The sequence below is a fragment of the Cydia splendana genome, chromosome 17 (assembly GCF_910591565.1).
Source record: "Cydia splendana chromosome 17, ilCydSple1.2, whole genome shotgun sequence".
Classification (NCBI taxonomy): domain Eukaryota; kingdom Metazoa; phylum Arthropoda; class Insecta; order Lepidoptera; family Tortricidae; genus Cydia; species Cydia splendana.
The window spans coordinates 10,590,151-10,615,982 of NC_085976.1; the positions used below are offsets into that span (position 1 = coordinate 10,590,151).

The following is a 25,832-nucleotide window of genomic DNA, read 5'->3' on the forward strand; positions in this document are numbered from 1 at the left end:
TAATTATTTTTCTAAAATGGTTCCGTTTCTTGGGTTATATAAAGCCCTCTTTTCTTTTATTTATTTAACATTAGTAATTTTACATAAAATGGTAAAATTGTATATTTGAATTCTGAACGCATCCGTTTGTTGTTGTCTGTGGCAAATTGGCCGCCATATTTGTCAAAGACAAAACTTACGTCGTCTTGCCGGTCTTTTCCGTCTTGACGCGTCTGTTGTTTCAACGCGGAGAATTGGTAAATGATGGCAGCAAATAATTATTTTGGTTTTACTCACGGCGGAACACAGTACGGGTATGTATAATAGTGTATTTAACATTAATAAATTAGATCAAGTGTGAAATTAAGCTAGGTTTGAGATCTATTTGATTGATGGGCGGCCTTGTGCTCGCTCATGTTTCCAATCAAAATGGCGTCTCGTATGTATTGATCGTGGGGCTTTTCTAGGATACGTGAGTGTTCAGTTTTGTGAAGTTTTGATGATGTGATTTTAGTGCTGCGACTGCTGGAGCGGCTTACGGGGGCCAGACAGGGTACGCTGTAGCCCCGGCTGCGACCGCCGCGACGTACGGGACCCAACGCGCTGCTGCTACAGGATACGACACGGCATACCAGGCAGCGGCCGCTACACAAGGTTGGTGCAATTTAATTTACTAAAATCGTTAAAAACTCTGATTTCACGTTGTTGTGATGTTTGTTTATAAAGTGTATGGGTGCAATTCTGAAGCCAATTTTAAACAATCAATGAAACTTTTTTTCCGGTAGGTAATAACCAATCAATACTGTAACTGCGGTATTTCACATGTGTTAAAGACCGGGCCGATCCGCACGGTTTGACGTTCGTGTATAATTTCGTGATTAAAATCGTCAATTGGCCCTGATAACGTTATGAAGTTATGATTCATTGTGGAATAAGTAACAAATAATACCTTAAACTACCTGTATGTATGAAATATTGTACCATACTCAATGCATAGCTTATGCAGAACTAATTGAGAATAATTACCGTTCTATTGTTGCTACAAAATGTAACTACTGTAACTAATTTGGATTATCAGATGATTTAATTAATCAGTAGGTCAAAGTTAGCAGGTGGTAGAAATAGGTAGGTAGGCAGCTGACCTAATTGCAGCCTATTCTATTACCAACATTGATTATTATTGTTCTACAATAACACATGGTATGGTCAGCAGCGGCTCACGCGCACGCTCACGCTGCCGCGGCGGCAGCGTCGGCCTACGACGCCAGCAAGAGTGCGTACTACCAGCAGGCCGCCGCTGCCTACCCCACGGCCGCGCCGCCGCAGCCCCAGCCCACGTACGACACCTCGGCTGCCAAGCCCACCTATTCCACGCAGGCCACTTACGCACAGGTAAGACTGCCACATGACATCATTTATCTTTCAGAGACTTGTCGTATAAAATGAATAAAATACAAGCTAATACTGATTTTGTATATAAAATAGGCCCCTGTTGATTGAAGTTGCTAGTGCTCCAAAAGCTCATTACAGACTTGTTCTATTGTACCTATGTACAACCGTGAGTGTAAGAGTTGCTATGTGAGAGCTTAAGGCAACGCAAACCTCTTTGGAGTCTATAAATTGCAACGTCGGCAAAGACCTGCTATACAGTTGCTATTATATGATGTTGTCATTTTACAGGGATGAATAGTGGGCTAAATGTAACACAACAAGGCTACATGAGAGCTATGAATAAAATACTAGGTAGAGAATTGATTCTCAGCAACTGAAAGTAGAATTTTATTGTGTTACTCCTTATTGCTTTATTTACTATCCAATTTTTGTTTATTTAATTTTAAATCAGACCTGATTATGTTGGTGTTCACCACAGGCAAAAAATCTTATGAAAGAAAAAATGGTTTACTGCCTATGATAAGCATTAGCAAATACACCAGTTCCAGCAATGGTTATTGTTTATTTGGTTATTTTTTGTTTTGCAACATTAATTATACGTAACGTGTGTGTGGCCATTTGGCGTGGCCGCAGGGCGGGGCGCGCGGCACGGGCGCGGCGGGCGCGAAGCCCTACGGCTCCGTGTACTCGTCCTCCACGCCCGCCACCTCCTACCCCACGCAGCCCTACACGCAGCCCGCCGCTCAGACTCCTAAACGTAAGTACCACCACAACTAATTATTTTACATAGTCTACATGGACTGAGTCTGAAACATATAAATGGTACCAAATCTGTAGTAAATGCAAGATAGTCAAGAGAGTTACAAAGTTATAATATGGTCAAACTGAAAAAAGAAAATGAATGGACAAACTCATATTTTTACCACATTTATTTGTTTTACTTATGAACATTAGAGTGACTAGTTTCTTAGCAGACTTATAGCTCATTTAGTAATGATAGTTATTAAATAATGGTATGTTTTCAATACATCATTAATTTATTGTCTGATCCGATCCAATATTTATTAAATATTAATTGTTACATAGCTAATGTATTATATATTACTATAACACCTGTGCTACTCTTGTTATTCATTATAGTTATATGATATTTATAGAGTACATATAATATTGTAACAACCACAATGCACACCATCATAGTCAGACATAACATGGAATATTTGGTTTGCTCCATTATTTGTACCTATTTGTTATTTAGCCATTTAGTTACATCCTTTAACCTTAAATTTTTCCTGCTCATAATATTTTGTAGAGAATTATTTTACATAAAATTTCATTAGTTTAATTTAGTCCTTTATTTCTAATAATCTTCCTTCTGCCATGGTGAACTCAAGGTGCCTATATTATGTTCAAATATGTGGCAATCTACTAACCATCTTCTTAGAAAGAGTTGTTCTTCATATATTCCTTATAATAGTTCATTAATTTGTTTCCCTAAACATCCCTTGAGTCCATGGTAGACGCTAGCACGGCATGGCTTGACCCGTCAGTGACTATGTGTGCGTTGCGGTTGTTGTAGAGACGGCTAACAGGGGCACCTCTGCTTATGATACAGCTCTCTACAACGCCGCTACCATGTACGTGGCCCAGCAGAACAAAACTGGAGGCGGCGGGTGAGTGAAATAAACACTATTTTATTGATATCCAATAGCCAAGTTAAGACTGAGTGAGCAATCTTGCTTAGGTTATTTTTTCATGCTTGAATACACCTTTGAGTTCGGCCATCCCTCAAACAGTAAACTTAGGTGCCTAAATCTGCTACAAGTTTATTAGGTGATCTTAGCAAAGCAGCTCACTCAGATTTACTGGACATATATTTTTCTACTACTACTTATTCCGCCAACAACAAACTGCTTCACAGTTTGGCGCAACATTAGAATAAGGTACTTACAATATTGTAATTGTTAAATTTTCATTAAAATAAAACTTCAACATCTTAACTTTATAAATAAATTGAATCAGTTTTTACCCACTGTTATTATTTACAAAGATAGCAACTTATTTTTCTCAAACATGCAATGAAATGTCGTCGCTCCGGGCGTTATAACAGGCTTCGAAGTATCACGTTTCGGGCGGAGCAACTCGAGAGAACTGTAATAGCCGGTTTAGACTCTCGGCTCGCGGCTCGTCTCGCAGCGCGTCTCGTGGCTCGCCTCGAGTGGCCGTGAGCGCATGAGCCCGTCGAGCTAATAATTACACTCTCACCTCGTGGCTCGGCTCGAGGCTCGTCTCATGGCGCGTAAGCTCGTCGAGCTAATATATTTTAAACACTAACGGCACGGCATAAGGTTTATAATCGAATGACAAGTCGAACGCGAGTGTGAACGCAAGCGCGCGTCCCGCGCGAGCCCCTTTGACTCGTGCCCAAAAAACCGCTCCTCCACGCGAGCCAGGCGAGCGCGAGCCGAGCTGCGAGACGAGTCACGAGCCTACCGTTCACACTCGCGTCTCGTGGCGCGGCTCGCGGCTCCTCTCGTGGCTCGCGCGAGAGTCTAAACCGAGTATAAAGGAATTTCATACAAAATTGAAGGCCTAGGCCGGGAAGTAACTTTTTTTTTATTTTCTTTATATTCACAGATATTTGTGACACACCATCGTGGCATTCAGCCATTAAAGTGGTAACACACTATCGCACCGCACCGCGACCTTGGAGCGTCGCACCCATAAGTGAGAGCGAGAAAGTGTGTTACCACTTTAAAAAAAAACTATAGGCAGTATTTGGTTTATGGTACGATTTCTTTATTTTTCATCTTTATAGGGCTGTATCTCCTAAACCGTGCGTCGTAGCGCAAAAATAATCAAATTTTCGTTCCCCTTTCAAAACCCACAAGTAATATTTTAAAAACACGAAAAAGAAGAAAAAAAAGAAAGAAAAATGTTTCTAGGGTTGTATCTCCTAAACCGTGCGTCGTAGCGCAAAAATAATAAAATGTTCGTTCCTCTGTAGGAAACCCCTAATTAATATTTTTTTTTTACTAGCCCATGTGTGTGTCCCACTGCTGGGCAAAGGCCTCCCCTCTCCCTTTCCAGTCCTCCCTGTGCTGAGCAAGATCCCGCCAATCCCGCTGGAATGCATCCAGGTCGTCCCGCCATCTCTTTCTCGGTCTGCCTCTGCCTCGACTACCCTGGGGATGCCAGCTAGTGGCTATTTTGGCCCATCTGTCGTAAAAAAAAACACTTTATAATGCTGTATCTCCTAAACCGTGCGTCGTAGCGCAAAAATAATAAAATTTTCGTTCCCCTTCAGAATCACACGCACTGAACAACCTTCCACATTAGGACATGAAACAATCATCATCATAATCATCAATTTTTATTATTATTTCATTGCATGTTTGAGAAAAGCACTATACATGCCTAGTCTTACCGGCGTCGTATCACTATCCGGCCTCCCTACGGTCGGCCGTCTATACCTACTCACCCGGCAAGCCCTTCTTTCCCGGCGTCTGCAGTAATGTACTATTAAATGTGTTGTTTAGCGGGTGGAAGAATTACAACAAGAGCGGAGTAGGCGCGGGTCAGGCCCGGCGCCCTAAGCCGCCTCCAAAGGCGCAGCAGCTGCATTATTGCGATGTGTGCCGTATCTCGTGCGCTGGACCCCAGGTAATTCCTCATTTCTCTGGATCCTGCACCAAACAGCCTGGAATATATTTGTTAAAATCTAAATTTACTCAATGGATTATCTGATACATTCTGGGATGGGAACTGCCGTTGTTCGATCGTTCGTAATGTCCTTACCTAATCCTATTAATTTAATTAGATCGGTTCGAAATCGGCGTTAGCACAAGTACAGTGCGCGCAAATATTTATCCTACCGGTTCCACTGTGAACGTATGTGATACACCTACGCTCGCCAAGCATGTAGGCCTCTACCACGCGTGTTATTGTTTTATGTCGCACACCACAGACGTACAAGGAGCACCTGGAGGGGCAGAAGCACAAGAAGAAGGAGGCGGCGGTGAAGCTGGCGGCGGCGGGCGCGGCGGCGGCGGGGCGCGCGGCGGGGGGCTCGGCGCTGCGCTGCGAGCTGTGCGACGTCACCTGCACCGGCGCCGACGCCTACGCGGCGCACGTGCGCGGCATCAAGCACCAGAAGGTCGTCAAGCTGCACACCATGCTCGGCAAGCCCATCCCCTCCACCGAGCCCACCAAGCTGGGAGGAGGTTAGTGTCTACCTCACCCCCACCCCCCACCGCACCGCCAGACCACGTCACCCACATACTAATACAGCCTTGCCAAGCTGTAGTCCCTGTTTAAAAATGTAATCCACCAAAATTAACATAATATTCATTGGAAACACCTTAGTTTCGTTGAAAGGTCTTTGACGACTGAAGGCTCTTTCCCACTGAACATCAATTTTTGCGGGTCCTACTAAAACGGAATTCTGCAGAAAACCGTACCTATCCTACGCAAAAAACAAGATGTTCAGTGGGTAAGAGCCCTAATTTGTCTCTCTGTATCTGAGTGATTTACTTATTGAACCTCATTCATCCACTTGCCATATTACACTAATTTAGTCGAATGACATTGATAAAAATGATTTCCATAAAAAGTAGTTTCACTTTATGGCGTAGTGACAGTGACGTTTGTTCCACTTATGTTTCGGTTTTATAAATCAATCGGCCCCTGACTAAAAAACTCCACTGTCAAAATGCAATTTTGACGGCTCGATTTTTTTTGGAGCACTAATAATATAACTTACGTTTTGGTAGTCTATGATTTTATCACATGTGTGCTTTAAATCTCTTGATTTTGACTTAGTTTCCGGAAAAGGTCGTAAACATGCTTCACCGTCATTTGGTCATCCTATATTACGGCTTTTTCAAAATTATAGGTTTTCTTATTGCATTTTGCACTATGTAACTGATTATTGCGTCCATCATTTATAATTGTTATGGATGAAATTCAGATATGATCTCCAGAGACTATACACGGTCGGATGGAGAACATATTTGTCTGTCTTGCATCTGTGCTAAATCCTCTCGAAGCCACAATGTCATATCTGTATCCACGCGCGAACAGTCGGCAGTTAGATTGATTTTCTAGTCAAATTTTCTCTTACAATGCAAAAAAGTATGCGTAACGATCGACACTCGGTACAGATATGGAGTGTGAGTTATTATGGGCCTTTTTTATACCGTAAACGTCTATTCGGCACCACTAACTGATCAAATTGAAATACCATGTAATCAAAATTGAATTTCTTAAAACTGTAGAAAAGGCCCAACATGTATAAATGTTACCCCTATTTATTGTAAACAACTGGCCAAGTAAAGTACTTTAGAGAACGTCAGTCGCTCGCTCCCGAATCGGGGCCGTCGAGCCGACGCCGAGCGCTCGCTCTCTAAGAGAAAATTTGACATTTCCGATCTATCAGCCAAAAAGACGGTCGCCGGAACGCCCAAGATCGCGTTCGTGGCTTCCGGAGGACTTAGCACGGTGGCCGGCACCAATCCGCAAAAATCCATCCAAGGAGACAAAGACAAGGACTCGGACAAGGACGACGATGGCGCGGACGAGCCGGAGGTGCAGCCCGTGGGGCAGGACTACATCGAGGAGCTGCGCGGCGACGACGGCAAGGCGCTGTCCTTCAACTGCAAGCTGTGCGACTGCAAGTTTAACGACCCCAACGCCAAGGAGATGCACATGAAGGGCCGCCGCCATCGTCTGCAGTACAAGAAGAAGGTATGCCATCACAGACTTTTGAGGCTAGGTTCAAGCTTTTTAATGTTGCCCGTGTTAAAATGTAACAAATTCACAAAACCACTGATCTACTACAGTAATGAATCCCATCCAGTGATTATTTAGTAAAAGGTTTGAGATGCTTGTCGAGCCTGGCGGCTACTTGGAGCTGCCAAGAGATCCGAGCGTTGGATGATTACAATAGCATAATGAGGATGGTCAAGTAGTTCATTATAACATATTCTAAAGGACAGTGTCAGATCACAAACTCTTTTATCATAGGTACTTCACTTACAAACCATGTGTTTATATTTTGATTATTTGCAGGTGCAACCCGACCTGGAGGTGAAGGTGAAGCCATCCATGCACCAGCGCAAGCTGGCCGAGGCCAAGGCTCAGCGCATGCTGGTCCGCGACGAGCTGTGGGCGCGCCGCCGCATGCATGACGTAAGTACTGCCTGACAACGTAACAGGGTCGCACCACTCTACTCAATCTGCTGAAAGCCATCAAGTGCATCCTGCCAAAATTGGATCGGATAAAGTGTCGCATAGTAGCACGAAATGCGATCATTGTCGGTTGATGTCGATGTCGAGTTGTGTAGTCCAAACCCAAAAAAAAATTAAGTTTCACTTTTATTACATGTAGTGTGGTGAGAGCATAATATGATAGTATACAAACTGATAATAACCTTTTGAGACTTCTTCAAAACTGGCAGAGGGTATGATACATTAGATGCTGTGCAACATTTTTCAAAATTTAAATCTGATCTACTATAATTTAAATTTTATACAAAAGCATAGTTTCAGTGTTTTTGATGTTGGTCAAAATTCAAATACACTTTAATATAATCTGATCTATGGTTTAAAGTATTTCTATAGAATCGAACCTGGGGCGGGCTAGAATCACCACACTTATCGACGCGGGATCGACTCGAGTCGATGACATAAATTATCTCCGAACTTGAATACTACCAATACCATTTGAAAATAATTGGAATACATCAAGCGAATATCCAACATTGTAGCGATCGGAAAGTTGACGTTCGGCACATTCGGTTTCGGAAGTGTGGTGATTCCGTCAGTGCGACACTCGGACTTTCGTTCACGGCCGCTCACCCGTTGTTGTTATGTGCAGGGCATGGAGGAAGACGAGCGCGCGTACTGGGAGGGCGGCATGGAGCCGTGGTGGCCGCGCGGCCCCGTGCCGCCGCCGCTGCACCACCACCACCCGGTACTTCACCACACCCACCTACTCTCAGCACTTCATGAACTTCAACACCTTATTTATCACTTTATAATGAAGTAACTGAATTGCTGAGGCTAGACCATTCTATAATTCCCGCGGACCGTGACAGGTCGTCTAAGCTAACTTTACACTTACTTTTCAGCGATAAAGTGTGAAACGCCATTTTTTTTTTCCTAGCCTATTTGAGTGTCCCACTGCTGGGCAAAGGCCTCTCCCCTTAATTTCCACGACTCCTGATTTGGTGCTTCCTCCGGCCAGTTGTTCAGGAAGCTGTCCAGGTCATCTCGCCATCTCCGTTTGGGCCTACCGCGGCCACGTCCCTCTACCGGCATCCACTTGGTGCCTAAGCTAGCCCACCTTCCGGATACATGCGGTAGACGTGACCGGCCCAGTCCCATTTGAGCCTAGCGGTTTTCTCGCCTATGTCAGCAATGCGGGTTTTTGAGCGCAGCGCCCAGTGTGGGATTTTGACCACCATCGTTTTATATTTTTATTATTAGCATTATAATATCTTACATCCCACTGTAAAACTCCAGTGTGATTATCTTGCTAAATTTTCGTAAAATATTTTTTTTGTAGATTAGGTCAATGACCTTAAGAAATCATGTTTATTGGTTTATTTCCTAAAGTATTGTCAATATGGCTCCAAGTTTTATTACTGAATTTAAGTGAGAGATACTCAATAATTGTTCAAAAAATCAGCATCTTAGTGCCATTAAATTAAAAGTTATAAGATGCTAAGTTTTTTAACATTTTTTTTTATTTCTGATATATTTTCCAATTTTATTTTTTATAAGGTGTATTTAAAATAAGGTAAACTGTAATTCCTCAAATTTTCAAAAGCTAATCTTGTGGGATTTAGGATTTATAACATTTCTAAGTTTTTTCCGATTTCTATGGAAATAGGGTTGTCAAGTTTGACTTTAAGAAATAATACTTCAATAGGTATAGTTTTTGACAAAGAAAATTTTGAATTTAACTTTTTATTGAGAATCGTCATAATTCATCATCATTATCATCATCATCCAAATGAATAAGAATTCCTTCTTCAATCTTGCTGCTTTTGACAAAACCATGACATGTTTGTGTAACGTTTTTCACAGACGTGTGAACTTGATAACCTTTTTTTAAATTCTTCATTGTGTAGATAAATTTTCTCCGGAATCCCCTTAGGGTACAGGAAATTTAAAATGACACCGATTCGCTCTGTGATATGGATATCTGTCGGCCTTGTTTTTGATACATACGACTTTGCTGCCACAATCAACGATTTGTAAACCTCAAGTCGCGTTGCCGTCTCAAGATACTTCTGGAGGGTGAAGAGTAATCCGCATTTGCCACTCGGTGACCAACAAGAGGGTTGGCGCCCTCTTGCCTCTCTCGCATTAAGTCCTCCGGTCGAGGCCCGGAAGGACATCCCCCAGCAGAATGGGTCAGCTCTTGCAGCGTCATTGGTCTTTACCGGCACCATGACGCCCCAACCTCGCTCATCCAGATATCATGTATAGTATAAGTATTGGGTTTCAGCATTTGCTTGACGAGGGCGGACCCCTTCCCAATACCACATGATATTCTTCATCAGAGATATATCACAGTGCTCATGTGGCCGTTCGTTCTACTATAGAGTTAATGCTTTTCAGGCAAACTTAACAACAAAACACTCTAAACTCAAACAACAACAAAAACACACTAAACAATCTAAATACTTGATGTACCAAATAAATGCTTAATTATTAAAACAATAAATATTTTATTGTGTTACTACGGTTTTCAGTTACGGCCGCTTGTGTTTCATTTGGATTTACAGACATTTTAACTATGTAGGTACACCATCGGAGATAAAGGTGACAGCCCTGACCCAAATATTAAAAAAATACATATCTCAATCCTCCGTTATTTTCGTTAATTTTTTTTTTTTCAGTAAGTACTGCCTCTCGTAGCATAACCGTTTTATTTAGAAATAAAATGCTAGAATTGTAGGATTATCCAGAAAAAAAAATATTTTTCAATACGTTAAAAAATATATACAGGGTGGAAAGGCACGACGATCCTTTCCGGAAATGGGAGATAGTTTAGCCTAAGCTCTATATTTTCTCCATAGAAACTATGTTAATATGGGCAACCGTTTCTAAATTATGACCTTTTAAACATCCACGCAAAAAACTACTTTGTTCTAACCCTAACAGGTGACAGGGTCAATGAACTTACTTGTAAACAATCAGTATTCGACAGGAAATTATGCTAATTTGTTGCCATCTAACCATTTTTAGGTCTGCTTACAGCACGGTAAGAATCATTGCAGGATTTTCGCTTTCTTAGTGGTTCCACTTGTTCAATACTTGAATGAAATAGTTATGTTATTCCTTAATATTAATAATACTAACCACAACATTGTTTACAACGACAGTTCAAATGGTGACATTGACAACCACTCAAAAGTACGCAATCGTCTTATAAATATCTCTGGTTTCCTTGACTGATAAAAAGGTTTTAGTTTCTTAACACGTTTCACAAAATTATTTTCGAATAATTGGAAACTATCTAAAATAATTAAAAATAACAAGTAGGTTGTGTTAGTTGCACCAAATGAACTTGCAAAAATTAAATACTAAGAATAAATCAAGAATAAATACTTCTTCAATACCAAACTAACAAACCTTCTTGCGTGGTAGGAAATAGACAAGACGTCTGATGTTTGAAATTAAATTTTCATTGAACTATACTTATTGAATGTCATATTCTTCAAATAAAAATGTTAGATGCTCGTGGCTATTTAAATTTGTGGGGCTGTGTAAAAGATATGGTGTACCAAACCAAACGGAATGTGAAACTGCGGACGAAATGAGACAAAGGCTAATTGGTGCTTTCTGCGGAGGATAAATGACGAAGAGCATACACTATATCGCATATGCATCGACATACTCGGGTACGGGCTGCGGCGGCGTTGTAATACACGGAGGTACATTTGAACACCGTATGTGAAAAGAAGATAGTATTAAATATTGGAAAAAAGTAATTATCTAAGAAAGTAATAAAATTGTTTGTAATATTTTTGCATGCATTTGATTTATTTGACATTTATGCGTCATTCATACATCATTGCGATACTGTCAACGATCGGAAAAAAGTACAGTTAAAAAGTAGTATTTTTGCAATTTTTATTTTTTACTCAATTAACGATTCTTACCATTACCAATAGTCTCTGTATCACTTAAACGACCTAATACTTCCGGGAAGGATCGTCGTGCCTTTCCACCCTGTATATCGCCATTCTGGATCATACTTTTTTTTTGATGAAATGAATACTTCAAAACATCCCTAATAGATATAAATTAGAATAATTAAAAAAGGTGAACATAAAATGAGAAATTACGTTTCTTAGATTTCTATGGACTTTTCTCGGGTTTTTGATTATCTCCAAAACTATGCATGATAAAAATTTTGAAGCTTCACTTTGAGCATTAATTTGATGAGGTTAATGCGATGAATTAAAAAAAATGAAGATAGTCAAAACTGATCGAAAATCCCACACTGCAGCGTGGTGTTACGCCATATCTTTAGGAAATGTATGTATATGGTGGCACCCCTATCCTCGTTCCGCTCAATGTACAGTCACCTGCAATAATATGTTACTCTTTGAAGGCTGCAAAAATATATGACACGCTCTTATGACTCTACTAATAAGATCGTGTCAGATAATTTTGCGGCCTTCGTTGTGTAACATAATATTGCAGGTGACTGTACATTACGATGTTTCAATGGAATTGCCACCTTCATTAATATAGAGTAGCGTTTTTGTTTCGTAAAATTTTCGATCAAATTAAATCCAACCAGATTAAAAATACAACTAGATCGATTCACACTTTCTTAGCTATAATTTTGTATGGTGGGCGGCATGAGCCTTGACGCTGTTTGTTACCAAGTTATTGCAAAGTTAATTTGGACCGACTCTAACACGATTTGTGTGTAGATGATTTAGTTTAGATTATCATCCATAACTCTGGTTGGTGGACTGGCTAGTTTAACCTGACTTATCGGCTGTTATCTCTGGCAGGGTATGGGCATGGGCTACGGGTCCGTGGGCCGGCGGCCGGAGACCTCGGACGACCGGCACGTGGTGGCCAAGCACGCGGAGATCTACCCCGGCGAGCAGCAGCTGGCCGACACGCAGCGCCTCGTGTCCCACACCGAGCGCGCGCTCAAGTCGCTCTCCGACGCGCTCGCCGACCAGGCCAAGCCTAAGGTAAGCCTTAACTCACTATTACACATACTGAATTTCACCGAAGATTGTGTAGGTGGTCTCCGATTAAACACCGAGGCTGAAGGAGCACGATAAAAAATCCTCATCCAGCATATGAATCATCCAAATCAAATGGCAAAAATCAACCCCGAAAGCTACTCTACCAAAAGTGACTAGTTTAAAACCCAACATTATTTTCATAACAGGCTGGTGCTGCCAAAGCGGCTGTCAAGACCGAGGACAAGAAAGATGAGAATAAAGATGGCAAGGAAGATGGCCGCGACAACCAACTGTAAGTATACACCTTTTTGCGATAGATGATTCCGAGTTTTTTTATCCCGTTGGTGAGGAATTTTACAACAAAATGTGACATGTAGAGTCGTCATCAGATATATCAGAGCGCCCAAGGTGCTCCAAAATATCCGAACAAGCATTTTAAGGTTTGGATAATAGATACTTTGCCCGCTCCGTTATATCTGGTGGCGACTGTTCTTGTTAGTACAGAATTTTAGAGTGGCAGCGAGAATCTTGATTTAAATAAAAGTACTTGTTACTTACAAAAATAAGGTTAATTTTCTTGTATGCTGCAAGACTCCTGCTGTCACTTACAGCTGTGCGGGTTCATTAATTTTTACTTTATTCGTTGTTTTCAGTGTTGCCAGGGCTCTGGAGTCATAAGTTACGTTTCGTTTCCCTAAAAGTCACGTTTTTGCTGCCCAAGTCACATTTTTATATTATTGTAGGTAAATCGATTTTGTTAGAAGAAATTCAGAAAATAATACATTTCACAAAAAATCTACTAACCTTATATATGATTTTTTAGGGTTCCGTTCCTCAAAAGGATAAAACGGAACCCTTATAGGATCACTCGTGCGTCTGTCTGTCTGTCTGTCCGTATGTCACAGCCTATTTTGACGGAAACTACTGGACCAATTAAGTTGAAATTTGGTATTACACATATGTAAATTAGTGACCCAAAGACGGACATGTAAGTCATGTAACGTAAACAAATGAATTTTAAGCATGGGGGCTACTTTTGGGGGATCAATGAGAAAGTTAAAAAATAAAGTTTTTCCATAACCTAAGCAAATTAGAAAAATCTGCGGAAATAATTCGTGTAGTTTTGAAAATTGGTACAGGTATACCTTATGGTGTCCAGATAAACATACTGAAAGCCCTTGAGGGTAGGGGGTGTGCTGAGGGTGCAGGGGGGTTGAAGGTACCTTTTTCATATTTTTGCTCATATCTCGAATATCTAAGATACCAATAGCATTATAATTACTTCAGACAAAAGTTTTATCATAAAATTTCCTACAAATTTGGTTATGTTTATTTTTAGAGTAAAACGATCAATACTTTAGGAGCTTCAGGCTGTTAAAGTTAAATAAGAGATAAAAAATAGACGATTTAAGAAAACTTCGTTTTTACGTAATTGTTCATCATAAATAAAAAAATTAGTTTAGAGTAAGCAAGCTAAGCGACCTGTCGATAAAATATAAAAAAAACCGGCCAAGAGAATGTCGGGCCATGCTCAGTGTAGGGTTCCGTAGTTACCCGTCTGTCAAAATAGACTATTTGCAAAAACTCAAAAACAGCTATATCGATTAGGTTCGCTATATTTTTCCTTGAACGTGGACGCATTCATTGGAAACATACGGTCTTAGAGTTAGCCGAAGTAAACCGAGTATTTAAAGTGCCCATTTAGCGGGCAAACAACATCTGAAATTAAGAGCCCAGGCCGCCTCCCGGTGACCATGGTCAAACGTAGACAAAGACCTCAAACTATTCCAGATGTCAAAAGAGACAACCCAAAACAGAGTAGCTTGGCGCAGAAGAGTGAGGAGGCCCGACCCCAAATAAAGGGAACAGGGAAAGAAAAAGATATTTTTCCTTGAAAGTCTTTACTATGCTATGTTTTTATGTTTTTTTTTTATGTTTTTTTTTCATATTTTTTGGACCCATGGTTCAAAAGTTAGGGGAACTAAAGGGGAAAACAAAACTTTTTTTCTTTCAGATCGATTATTTCCGAAAATATTAAGTTGATCAAAAAATGGTTCGTGAAGACCCGTATTCGTTTTAAAAGACATATCTAACGACACCCCACACTATAGGCTGGAAGCGAAAAAAAATCATCCCCACTTTAATGTAGGGCAGCCACCATAAAAATATTTTTTTTTCTAATACACAATATAGTTCTTTACATATAGATGACAGGAAAACATTATAAATGTGAAGTCAAGCGTGAGTCGTAGTCAATAGGTAAAAAACTATTTTGTGTATTTTATTCAAAATTTTAGACCCAGTAGTTTCGGAGATTAAGGGGGGGGGGGATGGTCATTTTTTGGCTATTTTCTTAAATAACTTGAACCTATATATTTTAAAATTATAAAAAAAACATGAACATATTTGGGTCACTAATTTACATATGTGTACCAAATTTCAACTTAATTGTTCCAGTAGTTTCCGAGAAAATAGGCTGTAACAGACGGACAGACAGACAGACGCACGAGTGATCCTATAAGGGTTCCGTTTTTTCCTTTTTTGAGGTACGGAACCCTAACAAAGTTTACTTACCTATCTATCGAATCGTAAACGAATTCGGATAAAACACTGTTAACTTCACAGGTAAATAAATAAAAGCGCGAAGCGTGAAATAGCCGGACCCAGTCACAGTTTACATTGTTCACCGCTCGCGCGACTGCAAGACCGTACTCAACTTGCGGTTATTCATTAAACTTAATCAAAAGAAAATAAAAAAGTATATGCGTAAATAATTTACCCCCGGATAAAAATAGCACAGTAATGTTTTTTAAGCGCTCAAAAATCTCAAAATAACTGATGCAGTGCAATGACTAGTATAGATACAGACTAAAAGAAATGAATCATTACACTAAAAAAAATTAACTACTACTATCAAACTAAATGACACCGTCATATCAAGGTAACAAGTCTCATTTTGCCACGACTATTATAATAAACATGATGGCAGGGGTGCGAAACTCCTGACTTCGGTCAAACTCGGCTCCGCTCGGCTCAGCATTGCTCCGAGCAATTATTAGGGTTGGCACCACTTGACTTCCTTTTGCGTGCACGACCACAGATAAGATAATCACTTGATTTTTGACAACCCTAAATAGCCGAAAGGGATAGTGCCATATATTAGAAAGGGACAGCATGATTCGACCCTGAACCGCTGTCAAAATTCGTTTTTGTAGGAAGTTTCCTTTCTGTACGGTAGTACTATTAATTATTCTGTGATGATGGTGGATGTAACGTCAAGGTGTCAGTGCAAGTGTCAACTTGGGTTCCTAAATAATACGAATTGCAGAACTAAACTTGTCCAAAATTCGACTAACTTCAAAAGTCACAAAAATTGCCTCAAGATCGTAAGTCACGCACATGTCACACGAGAAGGCGAAAAGTCACGAAAAATGTGACTTTTGTGACCATCTGGCAACACTGGTTGTTTTATTTGTTTTTAAATAGGCACAGATTTTATGTAATACCTAGTTCCTCATTTCCTTCATAGTCGAGTATGCTTGTTTTTATTTATTTTTTGTTGCACTATTGGCACAGTAAACAAGGTCGCAACTTCAAAATGCGGCCAGTTAAACTGGAAGATAGAAAGATGGAGATAGATCAAATGGGAGATGATGGTATTGAAAGGAAGAACAAGTGAGTCACATGTAGAGTAGGAAAAGTACATTTATATACATATGTATTGTAGTTGTAGTTTGGGAGAATGTAGTTAGTGTCGTCGATATTTAGATTGTACTGTAGTTGAAATTATTATTTACACATAAAAAGAAGGGACATTTAATTTGCCGAGCAGGGTTTGGAATGCACCGAAAAATACCGGATTATTTCGGTTTCGTTCCGTACTTGACAACGCAACCGTTCTCACTCATCATTAGTCATTGGCGTAACCGAACCGTGTTATTTTATAAGCAGGGGAGTGGTTGCTAATTGTTAACACATTCGACACCGCGTACCCGACTCTCGGGCACTCGTAAACTTTACTCAGATGCCGGCATACCCGCTAGTCGGGCAAGAGCTATAAACCTACATGCGACGCCGAAGTGCCAGACAGGCGGGCAAGCATTGCATCTTCACTACCTCAGGGCTGCCACTGCCACTAACAGAAGAAAAGTCTTCTGATTATTATGTGGTCGAAAAGTTGGTACAGTTGATTATTATATTTTATTACTTCACTTTGTATTTTTATTTACTTTACCTAATGCGATTACAAAATAAAAATTCTTATTAGTTGGTTACGTGAAATTGCATACACGGGTATGTATCAATAGGAGTTAGAATTAGGAGAAGAACAAAACGGGGAGCCTAAACAGATGAGACAGCAGATTTAATTTTATCCACGTACTTATACGAAAGTTACTTGGCACAGCCCTGAGCGTCCGCCGCTTGCCCGACTAGCGGGTTCGCGGCGTGCGGCATTGAGTTGCACGTCGTTGCCCGACTAGCGAGTACTGTCGGTTTCTGGGGTATTGTTTGAAATTTTGTCTGGTTGCGAAAGTGTTAATAACCAGTTAAATAGTTAAGAAAAGGTTTTCTGAAAATTTAACTGGTAATCGAGCCTTGGAGTCAAGAAATGCCGTTGATTGATAGCCGCGACCGCCACTTCATTTTATATTTCCATTTTCAAAAAATCTTTCAGTGGAGTTCGACAACTTGAGATATGTTTCTAATATCTGGGTCTCATCTTCATCATATGTAATATTCAACATGTTGGATGTTACATACATATGAAATATTGAACTTGCGACGGGTTTCGAGACCGGGACGGAATAAATTCTGAATAAATAGTAGGTAGATTATGCAACTAGGGCAAGCCATTTTATCGGATGCAATTTACCAATGTAGCTCGATCGATATATTCTACTTTTTCACTTCGATTGTGAGAAAAATATACAGAAGTATCCAATATTTTAGAATATTTTACCGTAATTATTATCAAACTGCACAACGGGACTTAATCGCGTATTTAAGTTTTAAGATTTACCTTCGACGTTTCGAGGACGGCGTTGTCTCGGAGAAGACTGGTTCAAGTTGACATCAACATCTTCTAGCCGCGCGAGTTTTTCGAACTACCCGCACTTGGTCTTGTTTATCAGTTTGAACGTTTTGCGCACTAGGGATGTTACTCTGTCGACATACAACACTAACGATATTCGATATATCGACTGTCGATATTCGTTTCCGCTTACTGATTACTGGATTCCATGTGGATGAGATCTTAAAACCCTCGTCCCAATTAAAATTGCAATGTTTTTTTTATTTCAATGGCTTCCCGCACTTTTCTACTGTAGAAATGGCGATCCGCCGAAAGAAAAAAAAACCGTAGAAAGTTTGATAATGTTTAATAATCATGAAAGTTTAAATCAGTGTTATTTTATCGTATTTTTCAAGACTAACGAAAATTGTACTCGGGCCGGCGTAGATTTTGGAATTGATTGCTAAGTCAATAGGGGTCGTCATAGATGATTTTACTTTATTCTCCAGGTCTAGAGCATATTAAAATGATAACTAGGATGAAATAAAATGTCGTTTCGGTATTCAGGTTCTCGTTCCTGGGCGAGGGCGAGGGCGGCGCCGGCGCGGCGGGCGGCGAGGGCGCGCGCGCGCTGAAGGGCGTGATGCGCGTGGGGCTGCTGGCCAAGGGGCTGCTGCTCAAGGGCGACCGCGACGTGCGCCTCGTCGTGCTGTGCCACGACCGCCCCACCGTCACGCTGCTCAAGCGCGTCGCGCACGACCTGCCCGCGCATCTCGCCAAAGTGAAGGTGACCTTCACACCTTCTACGTTGCCTTTACGCACTCCTACACCATTGAAGAGCGTTATCCTTACGGGAGTGCATTCGTGTGTTCTCAGGGCCCCGGCGACGAGCCCAAGTACAAGGTGGACCTGCTGCCGGCCGAGGGCGCCGTGCAGGTGTCGGACGGCACCGGCAGCGTGCTGGTGTCGCTCACGTCGGCCGTGATGCGCGAGCCCACAGGTGAGTCCCCCGAGGTCCCGCCGCGATCTTCGACTGCGCCAATTTCACACCCCCTCAGCTATTCTACTCTCGATCCACTTGCCAATTTATCTTACTTAATATACTTATCTCGCTCGCCCATCTCCGGCAATTGACGTTGACGATCCCGGCCGACCGCGCCCCTAGCCGGTTGAAATTGGTCGTCGAAATCGTCATACATTCGAGGACGAACTCTAAGAACAAACTATCTATGCGCTACATAATTTTTGTATTATATATGTATTATTCGAAATTTTTGTTTGCACACGTTGATGATCATGATTTTTATAGAAAAAAAAAGATAATTTGTTCAAAGTTTACCGCTCGGCTCGCCGAGCAATGTGTTGAGCTTATTTTTAGGTGTGAATAGCATAAGAAGCGCCGAGAAGAAAAGGATTTTTGATCATCTCGTATGATATATCACGTGCGCAGTCTCCGCAGTGGTATATTTCTGTCTACTGAAACGGAGCAAACATTTTATATAGTAATACTTTATTTTATACTAGTATATATTATCTTTATTTTTCTATTTCCATCTACCCACTGTTTTAGGGCACTCATAGTGTAAGTTGTAATTTTACCCATTCATAATTTAGATAATGATAGATTATTATTTTCCGAGTTTATGGATTAATTGTTGAGTTATGATATCTGTCCCCTGTCATGGTTAGTGTTAGTAGAGCGTTTGTGTCGGGCTGTGATCCACTGTGGATCGCACCTCGAAAGACCAACGCGATCGATGAAGGCGCAGTGTGTCATGTTTGCCCCGTTTTCGTCGATGTTCTGATGGTCAAACACCCTTTGTGTTGTTGTCGCTAGAGGGTGGCGACATAAAGCGAGACGACAAGGATGTGCTACCGCGGCAGAAGTGTTTGGACGCGTTGGCCGCCCTTCGGCACGCCAAGTGGTTCCAGGTACATTCGCCCACATTTACTGAACGTGTGCGCACTCCACTACCCTATTTATCCAATAAAGCTTTTCTTTTTCATTCTATTATAACTCGAATGCCGACTCGCTGTCGACTATGGTGCGTCACATCAAATGATGTCGCTCCCTAAACACCGTTACAATCATTTGTTATGCTATCATTTCTGTGGCCTATAAAATTTATTGGATTTTTTACCCATTATTGACCTCACTCGATCCATTCAAAAAATTTAATAAAACCTATTTTGTGGCTCGCTTGGAGTGCGCACGTATTATTATTTAGTCACATGTTTGTTTTATTTTATTGTGATATGTAGTATTTTAATTTTACTCAAAAGTAACTCGATGGATTGATTCGACTCCCTAGAACATGTGGCTACAAGTGCTCGGCCGATTAAGCTGCGTTTCCGTTGATATTGCACTGAGCCGAAAATGGGAGGTGATAGAAACAAAGAAACGCAGTTTGAGCTTTAGTTCGTTAGTTGTGCCACGTTTATTGCTCTGTTTGTGCATTAGAGCGAGCAATAAATAATGTGGTGTGTGGACGCCTCTGACTTTTCTCTGTGCGTAGGCTAGGGCGGCGACTCTGCAGTCGTGCGTGATCATCATCCGCATAATGCGCGACCTCTGCCGTCGCATTCCCAACTGGACGCCGCTCAATCCCTACGTAAGTCAATTTTTCTTCAATGCCTAGCTAGAGTATTATTATTATCAAACAGTCGTGCCTAGGTCTCTCCAAGAATAAGTTTGCTATGTAGTTTTTTTTTCTAATAACTATTTTTTTGTTGCACTAGAAATAAAATATAGGTGGACAACTCAATACTGACTGTAGGTCGCAAGAATGATGAATTTGTTGTCGCGTCGCAACATGTGTATTGTGTATGTAGTACGGCGTCGATTCAGCTGAGCCTAAAGCCTGGGGTTTTAAAAAAAATCAGTTTAATTTTAATGGAGTAGCAGCATCGCTTTAAATCATTAATTGCTAGTAATATACTAATTCAGTCTACCAGAAAGTTATCCCATTGCTAGAAGGTTAAGTTTAACTGTATGTGAATGGTCCCACTTAGGCGATGGAGCTGCTGGTGTCGGGGGTGATGCAGTCGGCGGGCGCGGCGCTGTCGCCGGGCGAGGCGCTGCGCCGCGTCATGGAGGCGGTCGCCGGCGGCCTGCTGCTCGAGCACGGCCCCGGCCTGCGCGACCCCTGCGAGAAGGAGCAAGTGGTGCGTTACATAAAGATACAGTACCTACTTACCCTCATTCACCAAAATATTTACTCATAAAAATTTACATGATGCATATAACCTTTGCAAGTACCTTACATGCGCCTTGTGGGAGCGACACTTACCACATTGGCGAACTATGCTGAGAAATGTATTAATAGCATCATGTGATTGTGTTTACAGGATGCTCTCGGAAATCTGCCCGCGCAGAAGCGTGAGGACCTGACCGCTTCGGCGCAACAGTTTCTTAGACAGATCGCCTTTAGACAGATTTACAAGGTAAATAAAAGTAGAAATTAACGCCTGTTTCCGTCAATATAGTTCATTTGGTTAGGTTAGTTATATTGGTGTAAGTGGAAATAAGTAACAATGTTCCAGCAAGACTGACGACGACAATTTCTTCGTTTAAACCAGTTTAACATCAGTGCTATTACTAAGGTCCGCACTTTGGACCTTATAAGCATGGTATAGGATTTGATAATGAAGCAACTTGTAACCAAATGGTCTTCTATTCAGCTTGGTGTTTTGTATTATCCAGGTGCTGGACATGGAGCCGCTGCCCAAGCTGAAGCACCCGGCGGGCCCGTGGAAGTTCCCGCGCAAGCGCAGGCGCTCTCACACCGACGCCGAGTCCGACCAGCCCAACGGTTAGTTACTCCCACTTCTACCTGTTACCACACTACTACCAGTACCAGTCTTGTAACAACTGTACACTTTTAAAAACAATGTGCCTGCCTACATAAATACTAAATTGTACGTATAGATTCAATATCTCTCAAAAAAAAATATATGTTCCCTGTACACTTATTGAATGCAATATGCTATCTATTTCAATTTATAAACTTTATTAATCTCTTTCAGGTGAGGGCAAAGTAGTAAAGACGGAAGAAAAAATGGACGCCTCCGAAACCGCCGCGAACGCCAAGTAAGCGCGACGACGCGTGTTGCTGCTGACATACACATGTTCTATCTAGTTCATACGACATTACACGCACCTAACATCCTTGTGCATTATCTATCTTTACTATATTATATAATTCCGACTTGACTGCGACCTAGCGCGCTTTGTCGTATGATCTACCATTAACATAGCAATAAAAATAATCTGATTCAAAGTAAACTGATAAAAATTATACAGATTAGAATATCGTTTTAAACCAATTGTCAGTAACACTATTTTCGATATATATTTCAGTGAAGATCTGTCCAAAAAGTACACAAATAACATAGCAGTCCCAAAATATTTGTAGTGTTTTAAAATTAGATAGAATTTTAGTCTCGTATTAATGTAATTAGGTAGTAAGTCTGTATGAGGATGCGAGACAGGATGGCGGCGGCGCGCGGCGCCGTCGTGGGATGGAGTTGGACCGCCGCAAGCGGATGAGGGCGACAGAGTGCTTATTATTAAGGTTGCAGTATGCAGTATTGACTTGACGTTTAGTTCCTTCTGTGACGAGATCGCATGTTGGTTTCTTTATTTACATTATGATTTTCTAGATTTAGTTTGTAAGTTGTATATTTCTCAAATATATATAATATATCCCTATTTTATCTACAAGTATGTAGGAAATATTATTATTAGTGACAAATTGTTACTATGTTTGAATAGGGAGATCAGTCTGGGTATAAGATAATGTTGTCTGATAATGATGAATTTTGTCATGTCCAATCATGATCTTTAAAATCGGACAGCATACAAATCAGATTTAGTTTTTGATCCGGCAGAAATGGGAGTGTAAACAAACTGATTTATTAATAACATACTTTGTGGGTTAGATATGTTCAGGTTCCCAAAAATTAATTAGAATATTAGATAGATTACTCAGGACTTACTGTGGACCTTTGTTTGTTTCTTAAGTTAAATTTATTTTTATTACGTGAGAGCTGTGTAATTTTGAAATTATTGTCAATAAATAAACGAAAACTAAAAATTTGTTATTATTTACAACCTTTCCATTGGTCACAAAAGTTTCACGAATTCATTCATGTCATGTGTGTGGTGGTCAAAAATCGTGGGTACAGTACCCGGCGATAAAGATTGCACATCGGTCTTAAAGGGAATATTGGAGACAACGAGAGAGAAAGAGAACACTACGAAGCCGAAATTCTTGATGGCAATCTTTATCGCCGGGTACTGTACGAACCTCTGTTGTGCCGTATAGAGCAGAAAAGATGGTCAAGTCAGTCAGCAGGTCTAGCACAGGAGCGGCACAAGTGTCTCCAGGCCTACAGGATCCTTATTGTCATAACAGACGTTAATATCCCCAGTGTCCCCAGTTTTTCATACAAATATTGGGTATCAGTTTTGTAACGGTCCACACAAAATGTATGTGAAAATGCGATTTCGACTGTTTTTTTTAGACAACTTTTTCGACGCCATGTTAAGTACAAAAGCTGTCACCACTGACGCCACGTCACCGAAATGTCAAAACTGAAATTGAACTATACTATGCATATGCACGTAGGTCCATGTTGCTCTGTGGTCTGTGACCAATGACCTCTTTTTACTTACATCCATGTCTGTGACCGATTAATCAATCTGGCGTTGGATCTGCGGTACGAATATATATAAGTCATTGGCGTCCAAAAGGTTAAATCAATAGTCCTCATGATTCTGAGTAGAAATAACTCGAAACTTAATGAATTTTCGAAAAAAAGGTAAATAAAAGCACTCTGAATTTGGCAAATCCGTTATGGAGCAAGCATAATTGACTCCTGGAACAACAACATTACTTGTTCTCGACAATCGGAGTAATCCTGTTCGGCTTTTCCGTTAACTGGAGGACTTTCACTGCCTTACAAAAAGGTATACCTTTTGGCTTTCAGTGTTGAAAGGGTTAAATTTTGTAGTTTTTGAATTTAGCAACTATGTACATCTAAAGCTTGCATTTTGTAAAATAAAACATATATTAGTACAAAAGATACTTTATTGTAATCCCTTGTACATTTTTTCCACTTAACCTAAAGGGGAGCCACTCTACTTGAGCGGGATGAATCGGGAGCTGTGGGTGGCACCAATACCGGGCCTACCGTGCTTGACAGGCTTGTATGTGACAGAGAACTCGCCCAGGTAGTGGCCGATCATCTCGGGCTTGATTTCAACCTGGAAATAAGTGATTTATTTTTAATGAAATGATACACAAAAAGGCTGAGCTTGCTGTTGGTTGGTTGGTTTGGCTGTATCTTAGACAGTTTAGTGGTGGCGTTCGACCAAGATGATTTTGATAGCACACATACAGCAAGTGTTATTTTAAACGTCAAACTTCTATGAAATTATGATGTATAAATAACAGTCATATTAACAACCTCAATATAATATGCAATCAAAAGCTATATCTCCCTAGGGAGCTATAGCTTTTTTTTTCATAATGCATAACTCCCGCGGGAACAATATAGGCCTTTACCCTTCAGTACACCTGCATGAAGAAAGATATTTTTCAAGCAAGTGTGATGAAAAAATTAAAATTGTGCAGGACAGTTTTTCATTGCACTACAGCAGCAAACAACATTGGGATTGGAGATTAGCACATATTATTCAGTTGCAATAAGACAAACCCCCCCAGGGTTTATGGGGATAGCAGAGTTAATACTTAATGTATATTGATTGCTACAAATCCGTCTTAACCTCTCGGGTGCATTGAGCCTGTCGTATCGGGGTCGGGGTGACCCGAGACTCCAGTCCTTATAATTAATTGTTGTGTTTGTGTACGTCTTTAATTTAATTTAATTTAATCATAATATTTTATTATGTAATTAGTTTTAAATGTTTTAATCACATATGGATTCACATTCTGGAATAAATTAATTTCATTCATTCATTATTTTTTCTATTTTCCTCGTACGCGGATCCGCACTCCAGCATACGAGGGCTTAATCTGGTAAGTAAAGGTAATAATATCAAAAATATTAGGAACTTCTACAATTATCACAAATGCGACCATTATCTTTGTCAATGGTGGTATGTAAACAATATTGAATATTACCTGGTTGAAGGTCTTGCCGTTGTAGATACCAACTATGGAGCCAACCATTTCTGGAACAATGATCATGTTGCGCAGATGTGTCTTGACAATCTCGGGCTTCTCATTGGGCGGTGCCTCCTTCTTGGCGCGGCGCAGCTTCTTCACCAGCGCCATCGGCTTGCGCTTCAGGCCGCGGGCGAACCGCCTGCGGGCGCGGGCGTGCATGAGCTCCATAAGTTGCTCACTAAAAAACAATAATTTTGAGGTTAGGTTAAAAAATGATTATGATGCTATTTTAAGTACAACAAAGCATTTTTTTTAATAGGAGCCTCTGCATTTAGAAAGTAACAGGGAATATTGTTTAAAATCACCACGAATATGACACTCATCAGCGGCGAATTTATAAATCATGTTTTGGTAGGTAGATCGGATTCAGACTACTATATATGTAATTCTATGGGTGTTCTTACTTGGGCATGTCAAGAAGCTGATCGAGATCAACCCCTCGGAAGGTGAACTTCCTGAAGGTACGCTTCTTCTTAAGAGTTTCGTCGACCTGGAAAACGTAAACATTGTTGATCACTTCCGTGAAATAACCACTGAAACTAATATGTTTATTGCATCTGAGAATACACTGCACTTAGTAACGCATTTGGTAACACGATTGTGAAAGCAAAAACGGATTTTAGTCTTGAATTTATAAGCTAACCTCAGCCATGTTTCCGATCTGACAGCACAGAAAACCGAAAAGAGAGAAAAGGATGTTTGACAGCTTGATCTGACAGATGACAATTTCCAGTGTTGCTATGCTATAAAATTAAAGCTGTTGTAGCTTCAGCAAAAAACGTTTCAAGCTTCTAGCCATGGCGATTATTTGACACATCGATAGATATCGATGGAGGAAAGAAGAAATAAGTGTGACTGACTCAAGGGCCCAACGTTTTCTGTTCTCTTTCACGGCGCAGCAACTAGTATCATTTCTCTCTCCTCGCTCTTTTAAAAATACCGTTTGTCAAAAAAGGACAACCATACTGTTGACAAGGTGGACTTCAAATCAAGTGTTGCCTTTCTTGATGCGCCCAGGCTGTGTATGTG

The 25,832-nt window shown here is 40.8% G+C and overlaps 2 protein-coding genes across 6 annotated transcripts; one reads left to right on the top strand and one right to left on the bottom strand.

Annotated features, from left to right (window-relative positions):
* Positions 1-138: 138 nt before the first annotated feature.
* Positions 139-22,706, top strand: LOC134798760 (zinc finger RNA-binding protein). Of its 5 annotated transcripts, none has more exons than XM_063771131.1 (20): positions 139-293; positions 494-633; positions 1,190-1,371; positions 2,005-2,128; positions 2,951-3,044; positions 4,911-5,034; positions 5,339-5,594; positions 6,809-7,116; positions 7,441-7,560; positions 8,249-8,344; positions 12,414-12,602; positions 12,806-12,891; positions 18,178-18,397; positions 18,487-18,610; positions 19,448-19,542; positions 20,127-20,222; positions 20,623-20,775; positions 20,959-21,054; positions 21,314-21,422; positions 21,637-22,706. In XM_063771131.1, exons 1-20 carry the CDS (start codon positions 241-243, stop codon positions 21,702-21,704), a joined length of 2,733 nt encoding a protein of 910 aa, XP_063627201.1. In that variant the 5' UTR covers positions 139-240; the 3' UTR covers positions 21,705-22,706. The 5 variants fall into 5 exon arrangements, with proteins under 5 accessions (XP_063627201.1, XP_063627204.1, XP_063627203.1 ...); XM_063771134.1 differs by having other exon boundaries at positions 6,905-7,116; XM_063771133.1 differs by having other exon boundaries at positions 2,987-3,044.
* Positions 22,707-23,684: 978 nt separating this feature from the next.
* On the bottom strand, positions 23,685-25,586 carry LOC134798761 (small ribosomal subunit protein uS19). Its single transcript, XM_063771136.1, has 4 exons — positions 25,447-25,586; positions 25,208-25,293; positions 24,759-24,981; positions 23,685-23,878 (listed from the first exon to the last, which is right to left on the bottom strand). The coding sequence occupies exons 1-4, from the start codon at positions 25,453-25,455 to the stop codon at positions 23,753-23,755; spliced, it is 444 nt and encodes a 147-aa protein (XP_063627206.1). The 5' UTR covers positions 25,456-25,586; the 3' UTR covers positions 23,685-23,752.
* Positions 25,587-25,832: the final 246 nt, after the last annotated feature.